A 10,971-nucleotide genomic window follows, 5' to 3' on the forward strand; every position below is an offset into this window, starting at 1 on the left:
TCTTGTTGTGTGGGCTGGGTGGCATGCTTTTGGGTATGGACCGCGTACTAATGGTAATACATGTACTGTCTATAAAGCTGTCTGGTGTCTCGTGTCAGGATAGGATCTTATACGAGTGATTATCTATGGCCCGATTCCGAGTGAGGCACCATGTTTGAGCTCCCATGGTAATTGGTTTAGCTTGAAGACGCCTCAAAGATATATTGAGTAACCTTGGAATTAAGACACTTGAGCACTCATTGAAGCCTTTCCGAGTTTTTAAAACAAAGCTGGAGTAATCAGTATTCGAGTAGGCATACATTACCTCATCTCATGTAGTTATATCCGCCAGTTTCCATAGATTAATTCGGCAAGTATTTACAATTATCTTTGAGAATATACGTGTTATAAAGGTCAAGTAAAGGAAAGCGAGATTTAGCAGCCCACTCGACCTATGCACCGAGGAATCGTCATTAACATAACAAAACAAGCTGCTAAAACGTTAGACATCTCAAACTCCAGAACGCAATTGACGGCCCATCCATGATCCGGTACTGTACAGTTTTATTCCCGCCCGCCCAATGCTGCAGTATATACAGAAAAGCGCGCCCTTCGCAGCCCACTACTGCCCATCCGCCCCACCCCACCCGGCCCTCCTCCTCGTCCTCTCAAACCTCGCATTCGTCCTAATCTTGCCCCACCTGCTCTTAATCGTCGCCAGCCGACCCTGCATCTCCTCCTTCCTCGCGGCCGTCGTCTCGGCCACCATCCCCGCAAAAAACCTGCTCGTCCCAAACTTCTCCGCCAGCTTCCCACGCGTCCACTTATCCGGGTCCTCGGCCCTCAGCGCACGCATCTCTGCGATCTCCGCTTCCCCGAGATGGTACTTCTTCTCGTACGGCTTCTTGACGGGCGGCGGCAGCTTCGCCCTCACCTTGCTGTCGTCGATGGCGAGGAAGGGGTCGCGGCGGGGGTCCTCCTTGGGCAGGAATAGGTTCGGCGTCGCAAAGACGCTGGGCGCCGCCGATGGCGGGTTATGGATGATGTGGTTGATGGCGGGGGAGGCTGTGGAAGCGACGCCGCCGTGCCCGCCGACGACCATGCTCGGGTGGGGGCCGAGTCGGAGCTTTTTGGTGAGGCGGCGGGAGGTGGCTTCGCCGCGGGTGAAGATGCGGGGGGTGGAGGCGATGGAGGCGGGGCGGGCGAGCGCCCGTGGGAGGGCGGCGAGGGTGGTCATTGTGTGTTTGTGGTGGTATGTGGGGGGGTTGGCTGCTTCGCGGGGTGGAAAATTGGTGTCGTTTGAGGGTTGAGGTTGTGAAATTTGGTGGTGAGACTTGGCGGGGGTTAGGGTTGTTGGACGATTGGGAGCGAGTGAGAGGTTATGAGTCAAGGCACGCTGTGTGACGTTCTGTTCTCTTATTTTTGTTTTTGTTTAATTCATTAATTGTATGTTCTGTTCTCTTAGATCACTATGAGGACCTCCAAGTTGAACACAAGACAGAACGACTTGACACTGCTTTATCAGATTTGTCTAACGAATGCTTTCTAAAGGTTCTCTCGACCTCTTCAGTTGATGATCTTCGGGGTTCGATTGAAGATTGATTGTCAGTGGGTGATTCTGATCTGATGGGGAAGATTGCTTTCTCTGGTTCTTAATTGTCTAACAAAGTTGATAGGCTGACGGCCTACGGGGCCCAGTGGTTGGAGGCCGTTGTGACTACATGTATCTTAGCAAAAAGGTTCTGTTCTCTTAGGTCACTAGCTACGAACACTTCCGAGATGAACACAAGCGAGGATGATTTATTCTCAGAGGTCTAGCAGTCTGCTAGTTTAACAGGTTTAGTCGGGTTACAACAATGTGGTCTAGTTCTACATTGTGACAGGGTGGCTTAATATGTGTCCAATGGATCAAGGCCAGGACATGTTGGTTCTTGTCTTTGCTTGAGCCACTAGCCTCATAACGTATATACTCTCACCAGGCGGAATGCCAGGACAATTCATCCAAAATGGAAAGGGGGTAGGGAAACCCAGGAAGATATGGCTTTCTCGCTATAATGAGGTTGCAAGAGCGTCTACGCTAAAGCAACTAATGCTAACCAGTAAGATACCCTGTCCGCCTATTATGTGGACTTTGACGTAGTTTATCTCCCAGTGATATCTTATCTCCTTATCGAGAGGCAGGAATAGTCATCATACAAAGACACCTACGGCCATGGGGATAGAAGTAGCTTAGTTCTAGGGAGCTGTTGTAGGATGTCTTTTAGCGGATTCATGGACGCTTTAAAGCTATGGCCCCATTTCTATTACTTCCGCCTCTGGGGCCGTTCTTGACGTTCCATGAGAACGAAGTCAAGATGCATGTAGGAGTATGCCATTTGAACAAACTAGGAGTATGGTAAACGCCTCGTTAAATTATCGTGCCCTCGGTGATCATGTCGGTTTGTGGAAGTAACGTTCCTGCTACCATAATAACCAGGGTAGTGTAAAAAAAAAAGATATTGGCCATATAGCTAGAGACATTAGCCTTTGAGAAAACTGTCTTTTTCACCTTGAGCGTGCTCGTGGGTCGCACTGCTAGCTAGTGTATGAAAGGCCCCCGTATGATGTCAACGTGCCTCAGCCCAATATATCTGTTTACGCTTGGCTTTGGCACTCCCTCCTAGGGAGTATTGTGTATTCTCATGAATTCGGTAAAAAATGAACTCATTACTGCCAATTTAGGGTCTTTAGTGTTCAGAAGAGGTGTTCGATCGAGAGAAAGTCCATGCCATATTTTTTCTATAGGTCATGGCTACTTATTTATAACGACGAAAAACAAAGGAAATAATTTACTGTACTCTGTGGCTTCTTCTCCATGGATCATTAGAGAGAGTTCCGGAAAGTGAAATAACGTGAAACCAAGAGAGACAATGACTTTCACTAGTGAAATGAATCAACTCAAGAAAGAATAAAGAAAGAATAAAGAAAAATATTCGAAGGAAAAATAACGGAAAGTTCGTTAAAAGAAAAAAACGGCTACCGACTGATGAGTCGGCCTTTTACAGTCGGGAACCCAGTTGCAGCAATTACGGCCCCCCTCTCTGGAACCAAGCCACTTTCTACAGCTGTAAAGATAGATAAAGTAGCAGGTGAGCCCCGGCCCCTTTGAATGAGGACTACACCTCTTATCAAAGATCAAAGATGATCTATCATGCAGGTGCATCATGTGCTGTCACTCGGCTGGATTCTTTGTTTAATTCATTAATTGCATGCAGGCTGGGGTGTGGGTTATTTGCCATGTGGTGATCATTGACCCCGAAGCTCTACAGAACGGTCCTCCGGTCGACAACAGTGATAAATGATGTGACATGTCCGTACTTGACCCATCTGATTTCTTTCTATTACTCGAGAAAAACTACAGACAGATTCCAAAGAAAAGAAAGACCACAGTACAGACCAAACAACCAAAAAAACAGTAAAAAGAGACACTCAGTGCACACACAGAAAGAAAAAAAGAAGCAGAAAAAGAAACAAACACAAAACAAAAACGCCCTTTACCACTCACTCATCAAACTCAAATTACAACAAAAAAAACAAAAAGACCCAACACCCAACTAAACCCCCACCACAGCCGCCTGCTGCGGCGCCGGTGGCACACCATCCTTCTCCATCTCCGCTGCCATTGCCAAAACCCTCGCCTCCCACGTCTTATACGTGCGCCTCTTCGTCTCGCCCAGGTAGTCGACGGAGCCCTGCATGAACGACCCAATGCCGCTCTCGACCTTCTCCACCTTCTGTCTCTTCGCCGCTGGCATCGCTATCACCGCCGGCTTCGGCCTCGCCGCCCTCGTCTGCATCTTCTTCTGCGGCGGCGGAGCCGCCGCCTTCTCCCCCACCCCCTCCTCTTCACCCTGCAGCTGACTTTCCGCCTCCGCCTCCGCCTCCCCATCACCCTTCTTCTTCCTCGCCGCTGCCGCCGCCGCCTTCTTCACCGCCGGCTTCCTCCCCTTCTTGACCGTCCCCACCACCAGCTCCACCTCCACCTTATCCCCCGCCCTCACCTTCAACCCCACGCCATCCGGCACCTCCTTCAGCCACGGCAGCTCCCTAATACCCCTCCTACTCAGCTCCTTCACCCACCCGTCCGTGTCCTCCTTGCTAAACCCGGCCTTGCCCACGCCGCCCAGCGCCCCCATCACCCCGTCGCGCTTCATGATGTAGCCCTCGCCGCGCTTCCACTTACCCGCCGCACCCACCGTCACGTTCTTCCCCTCCGGCAGCAGCCGCTCGATCGTCAGCAGCGTGATGGCCGTCACGAGCGGCAGCTGGCTGCGCAGGGCTGATGCGGACGGCTCGGAGAGCATGCTGGTGGTGCCGGCGATTACGTGACGGTGTGCGCCGGGCGCGCCGAGGGCGGTGCAGAGGGTGTGGATGCTGGCGCGCAGCGGGGGGGGGAGCGTGATGGGGGTGGGCGGCGGGGCGTCGGTGGTGGTGGTGGTGGTGGAGGCGGTGGGGGCGCTGGGGAGGCGCGTGCGGAGGGGGAGGGCCTTTTGGAATTGCGTGTAGAGGGCGCCGTAGGTTTTTTTTGGGAGGGGGAGGCGGGGCGTGATGGTGGGGAGGTCGAGCTGGGTTCGGAGTCTGGTTGGGGGGTTAGTGCTGTGCTGTGGGTGGCTGGAGGAGAGGGGGGGGAGGGGGGATACCGGTCGCAGGCGATGTGCGCGCACACGTATTCGCGGCAGATCTCTTCGTTGGGCTTGAGGTTTGAGATGCGGTTCTTGGACTGGGCGACGAGGGAGGTAGCGAGCTGGATCAGCTCGGGGGGGAGGGGCCCGGCCAGCGTGGGGATGAGGCTTGTGAGGTGGTTCTCGATGCTGTTCATGGTGGTGGTGGTGGTGGTGGATGGAGCTGTGCTGCTGTATCGAGGGGGAGAGACGTAGATGTGAATGGAGCTGTGCTGCTGTATCGAGGGGGAGAGACGTAGATGTGAATGATATGATATGATTCTGGTGCAGAGAGAGAATGCCTGACTATCGCGTGTTGCAAGAGGAAGACGCGATGACAGCTGATGTTGAGTGAGGCCGTCAGTGTCGGTGCCAGTCGGTGCACTCGCTCGCAGTTGGATCTGTCACAGCTCAGTCTGCAAGTCGGAAAGCGCAGGATCGACGGCTGAGAACCGAGACCGAGACAGACAGAGACAGAGACAGACAGAGACAGAGACAGACAGACACAGAGACAGAGACAGAGACACAGACACAGACAGAGACAGAGACAGACAGAGACAGACAGAGACAGAGACAGAGACAGAGACACAGACACAGACACAGACACAGACACAGACACAGACACAGACACAGACACAGAGACAGACACAGACACAGACACAGAGACAGACACAGACACAGACAGACACAGACACAGGCAGACAGCGCCCGTTCCCCAACATGCGGCTCTTCGCGCCCAGCGCTGCACTTGCAGGGTCAGCAGTGTCGATGATCCCATCCCGGGTCTTGGCGCCAACCTTCGATAGTTTTTCTCTACAACACCAGCATCGACACACAGCTCAGACAAAACACCAACACCCCCACCCCCACCCCCACCACCGCCACCACCACAGACAGACACCCACAATGTCTGCCAAAGCCAAACTCATAACCGACTCGGACTCGGACTCCGACTCCGACACACCCGCGTCCTTCCACTCGGCCAACGAGACACCCCCGGCCGACGAGAGCGGGAGCGCCGGCGGCTTCAAGATCAACGCCGAGTACGCACGCCGCTTCGAGCACAACAAGAAGCGCGAGGAGCTGCACCGCTGTTTGTGATCCCAATTCCAATTGCTTGCTAGACATCTCATGTTCTTGTTTCTTCTATCTATCCATCTGTCTATCTATCTATCTATCTATCTTACAGGCCCTAACACACCTTCACAGTGGAGGAGAAATACGGCAAAGACGGTGCCGCAACAGCAGACGACGACTCGGAGGACGACACCGACAGCGAAGACGAGGACGACAATGCCATGCTTGCCACGCTCGAGCTCGACCGCGAGATCAATGCCACGCTCACCGCGATCCGCAAGAAGGACCCCCGCGTCTACGACGGAAAGACAACCTTCTACACGCCCATCCCCGAGGAGCCCCTCTCCGGCGACGAACAAGGCACCACCACCGCCGCTGCCGCCGCCGCAAAGCCCGAGAAGCCAATAACGCTCAAAGACTACCACCTGCGCAACCTCCTCTCGGGCACCACCCCCGGCGCCGACAGCGACACCCCCAAGCCCAAAACCTTCGTCCAGGAACAAGCCGACCTCAAGCACTCCGTCGTGCAATCCATGCACGCCGCCGCTGCCGCCGACTCGGACTCTGACGACGACGACGACGACGACGACGCCTTCCTCACCCGCAAACCCCAGCCCGAAGAACCCGACGCCGACGCCCCCCCGCCCCTCCCCGACCTCGCCCTCGCCGACAAGAACCCCGACGAGTTCCTCAACCAGTTCCTCAGCTCGCGCGCCTGGGCCGCCAGCGCGCCCACGCCCGCGCTCCTCGACGACGACTCCGAGGACGACGAGACGGCCGAGGCCTTCGAGAAGGCGTACAACTTCCGCTTCGAGAACCCCGACGTCGAGTCGCGCGGCACGCTCGTCTCGTACTCGCGCGACGCCGTCAGCACCAATACCGTGCGGCGCGAGGACAAGTCGGCGCGCAAGACTGCGCGCGAGCGCAAGCGCGAGAAGCGGGAGGCGGAGGCGGCGGAGCGCGCGCGCGAGATGGGAAGGCTAAGGAAGCTGAAGATGGAGGAGCTGCTGGAGAAGGTGAAGGTGCTGCAGGAGGCGGCGGGGATCGAGGGCGCGGGGGAGGAGGACGCGGAGGCGCTGGAGAGGGTGCTGGAGGGGGAGTGGACGGAGGAGAGGGTGGATGAGTATATTGCTAGCAGGTTTGGGGAGGAGTATTATGAGAGCGGCAAGGCGGATAAGCCGGTGTTTGAGGACGACATCGATATTGATGATATTGTCCCGGGCTTTGAGAAGGAGGAGGGCATGGGGCTCGACGACGACGACGACGACGAGGAGAAGGAGGAGGAGGAGGACGCAGAGGACGAAGGCGGCGTCGCACTCAACGCTGACGACGACGACGCAGAAGAAGAGGCGCCCTCCAAGAAGCGCAAATCCAAGAAAGAGGCCAAAAACGACGAGCGCAAGAAGAAGCAGAAAACCAAAGAGCTCAAGCGCAAGCTCGAGAAATACGTCGACGACAACTACGACTTTGAGGCGCAGCTGCCTCCGCCCACCACCGGCAGCAAGACCCGGGGCTTCCGCTACCGCGAGACCACGCCCGAGACGTACGGGCTCACGTCGCTCGACATCCTCACGGCGACGGACCAGGACCTGAATACGTATGTGGGGCTCAAGAAGCTGGCGACGTTCCGGGAGCCGGAGAAGAAGAAGAAGGACAAGAAGAGGTATGGGAAGAAGAAGAGGCTGAGGGAGTGGCGGAAGGAGGTGTTTGGGGATGAGAAGGGGATACAGATCCCGGAGGGGTGGAAACCGGAGGGGGTGCAGGAGGGGAGGGGGAAGAAGGGGAAGAAGGAGGCGGGGGAGGTGGATGTTGTCGAGGGGAGGGAGGGGGGGAGGAAGAGGAGGAAGCACAAGGCTTAGATGTGCGGGGGTGGTGTATATAGATTGGTGTAAAAGTTTTTACTGTTTTCCTTTTTTTTTTTTTTTTACAGTTTTGTCCTTTTTTCCCCGCTGGACAGTAGGTAATTATATCTTCTCTACCGATATGGTAGATCTTGAGATCTTGCTTTTGTTCTGTGTTCTATTAGTGCTTCTTGTGTGTTCTTCAAGTTCGATTATAGCGACTGAAGTGTGGAGTACATGCTTACCGCCAGTACTACTGCTTCTCGCACTGCCCCCCCAACCAACAACAAACAAGTAGCCCACTCACCACATAGATCCCAATTACAAATCCCCCACCACCCATACCCAATCCACACAGAAAGCACCACATCCGAAGATGAAGGGTCAATTGCAGAGGTATGAAGAGGTATGAAGAGGTATGAAGAGGCAAGTTAGGACTATACTGTTTTACGGCCAAGCCGCAATTGGGCCGAGTGACAGCCTATGATTCACACTCCATGATCCCCCTCCGATCCGGAGGTGGCTCATTCTGCTGTGAGTGAAAATGCAGAGGACAGGCGGGCTTTTGAGAGAGGAATACTAACATTTTGGTTTGTGGGACGGCTTGGCAATGTGGATGGGAATGGGGGGGGGGTGACCTGGCGGAGTGCGGCTTGCTGCTTTGTTCAGCTGCAGGGTGCTCTGCCTCCTTCGAGTAATCACCACCACTGCTATCATCGTTTCTTTCTCCTAAATCATCTCATGATCATCAATAGCTCTTCCATGTTAGCAGGGTCGGACACTCCTGCTGTTATCTAGAGCGTAGATTTTATAAGAGACTGGAGCGAATCGTATTGTATGATAATTAACAAGAACGGAAGGAACAAGCTCCTTTTATAGCACGATACGAATAACAGATACTAGCAAAGACTGCAAAACAACACCACAAGGAGGTGTACTATGCCTAAATCCACACACACACGTATCCTCGCTATACCCAGTGTGTCGACATTTGCAGGGGTTTCTGTGGGATTTCTACTGCCAGGTGCCCGCGGTGATCTGTGAGTGTGGCTCCCCCACCTGCTTAGCCTAAGGCTTATTGTCATGAGAACCTCATTGTACGTGTGGCTCTACCCCGGTGGCTCCTGATGGCGGGGTCACGTACCAGATGTTTCTCACTAACAGAAGTACCACTCTTCAGCGTCTGAGGTCCTGACCAACGTATCAGAGCAATGATCATGCCACTTCTATGTTTGCGGATAACGTCTTTTTGGCGAAGCTTCCGAGGGGCCTGTTTCTCGCTGGTGCACCTGCATACTACCTGGACATCTTGAGATACACCTAAATTACATAGGTATCACTACGTGTAGTACTGGGATCAGTCAGTGTCTTCTCTTCGACATCAAGATCTACGTGTCCCCTCAAGATCTACCAATTCAACCAAAACTCACAGCACCATGGCCACTCTACCTGAAATAGACCTTGTTGTTTTTCTCGAAGAGCCCTTTCTTGAGATCCCTAGGGTGGCTCCTGAGGACGAGCTTTCACTACCACTTCACTGGTTTAATCGTCTATACAGCAATGGGCCTTTCTTGCTGACATGCCTCATCCTTGAACAATGACTTCAGCCGGAATGTAGGAGTTACATTGAAGTACAGCCTTGATATGAAGAGTTATACCCGTCTGAGCTGCTCTTGTAACAGCCAGAGATACTGGCACTGGGAATAAGGGTGTCTAATTCCGAAAATACATTTGGGATACATGGGGTCGTACTGAACTGGCTTGAAACCGGCTTTGAGTACTTTCCTAGGTGAAATATGAATTAACGACCACGGAGTTTTGATGTGCAATAACGCAATGTCAAATATGGGGGGAGTAATATCAAGAACTGGAGACTGGATGACTTCCTGGATAAACACAGTATTTGGACCTCCACAATAGTGGAAATAATTGAGGAAATATGTGGAGTTAGTCACGCAAATTTTAACAGCATTCAAGGAGCAGCCCTTGTCAGGCAAGATACCCAATCTGTAGAGACTCAGATTAGTGGGGGTTAAACCTGATCTTAAGCCTGATAAAATCATGATTGAGGTTCTCTCAGATATCCCCAATCCTTACCGTCGAAGCGAATCTCTGGCAGGGCTCCACAGGTCATATAATACTAAGAGCTATAGCAGAGAGATCATTGCGGTAAAGCGTAACGACTGAAACCCATAGGGCTTGCCCTTAAATTGTGGCTCTTTTGACAGTCCTATATAACAGCCGTTCCAGACAACCCACGGACACCTACACGTACCATGCACCTACAGATGGGATAGATTGGCCTATAACGTCGACACCAAAGGCTAGATCTTCCTAGAACTATGCCACCGGGCCGGCCATAAGCAAATTCTCTCAGTCCATAGGCCACGATACAGTGCTTATCACAAAAGGAGTGGGACCATATAGGTGGGAAATACGAATGAAGAAGCGTTGAGGTGTCATTTCATTACCCTCCGAAGACTCCATTGGGGTACACATCATAGTTAATGACAAATAGCCATACGTATGGAGTGCTGTTCGCGCCTATGGGTAGTGCAATGGCTTCCAGGGTATTGAATATTCTCATCTTTAAATTTACTATTCCCCCGAAATCGGGAGATAATTCTTAGAATTAGCTAATAGAAGGGGGTTTCTTCTAGTCAAACTGTCGATGGCTGCCTCGTGGGCCGATATATTCCAGGAGCCTTCATGGGTAGATTCCTTCACCGTTATTCTCAAATCTAGACGGCGGATTCCGCATATATTACAGTTCACCTCTACACTTACTTTCTGTCTCAATAGGCATATGTTATACAAGTAGCGGATAGGCATCAACGAGGCTCTCTCTAGATCAGCTGGATTTCACTTAACAATGAACAAGAAACAGGGTCTTATAGAGACGAAAAGAGTCATATATGAGCCTTACTACCCTCATATCAACTATATATACTTCCAATTTAATGAAGATACTCGACCCCTCGGCGGCCTTCTGGGAAAGAGCGATAGTCGTTCGTAAATCGGCCAACCCAGTCTGGGTATTCTATGCATATATGGGCGGGTAGTTCTAGGTAGGAACGTTCCAAACAGACTTTGAGGCCAGCATGACTTGTTGGGAGTCCACTATCACCCATAGTGTGGTCCATGAGTAGACTCAAACCGCAATTGAGGTATGTCTCGAGCTGGTTCGTGGTGTATTGGGATCGACTCGTTCGTCGAGGCTCGAGGCTACCAAAAAACACCATTACAAAACTAAAGAACATTCAAGCATATTACTTGGTTATCTATCACAGAAAACGGATGATTAAGTGTTCCTCTAGCATTAATATGGTAATTAGTGTCTCGATATCAAGACGAGCTAACTTAAGCTGAGTCGA

The 10,971-nt window shown here is 52.4% G+C and overlaps 3 protein-coding genes across 3 annotated transcripts; 1 reads left to right on the forward strand and 2 right to left on the reverse strand.

Moving 5' to 3' along the window:
• Nucleotides 1-601: 601 nt before the first annotated feature.
• H6S33_009035 (uncharacterized protein) lies at nucleotides 602-1,216 on the reverse strand (the record flags this gene model as incomplete). The annotated part of the gene is made up of 1 exon (XM_044840385.1): nucleotides 602-1,216. One exon carries the CDS (start codon nucleotides 1,214-1,216, stop codon nucleotides 602-604), a length of 615 nt encoding a protein of 204 aa, XP_044697850.1.
• Nucleotides 1,217-3,572: 2,356 nt separating this feature from the next.
• H6S33_009036 (uncharacterized protein) lies at nucleotides 3,573-4,837 on the reverse strand (the record flags this gene model as incomplete). Its single annotated transcript, XM_044840388.1, has 2 exons — nucleotides 3,573-4,596; nucleotides 4,659-4,837. 2 exons carry the CDS (start codon nucleotides 4,835-4,837, stop codon nucleotides 3,573-3,575), a joined length of 1,203 nt encoding a protein of 400 aa, XP_044697851.1.
• A 748-nt stretch (nucleotides 4,838-5,585) lies between these two features.
• On the forward strand, nucleotides 5,586-7,615 carry H6S33_009037 (uncharacterized protein; the record flags this gene model as incomplete). The annotated part of the gene is made up of 2 exons (XM_044840389.1): nucleotides 5,586-5,772; nucleotides 5,889-7,615. 2 exons carry the CDS (start codon nucleotides 5,586-5,588, stop codon nucleotides 7,613-7,615), a joined length of 1,914 nt encoding a protein of 637 aa, XP_044697852.1.
• Between the last annotated feature and the right edge of the window lie 3,356 nt (nucleotides 7,616-10,971).

This window comes from Morchella sextelata, assembly GCF_020137385.1.
Source record: "Morchella sextelata strain SCLS chromosome Unknown scls_3, whole genome shotgun sequence".
In the NCBI taxonomy this organism is placed as follows: Eukaryota; Fungi; Ascomycota; class Pezizomycetes; order Pezizales; family Morchellaceae; genus Morchella; species Morchella sextelata.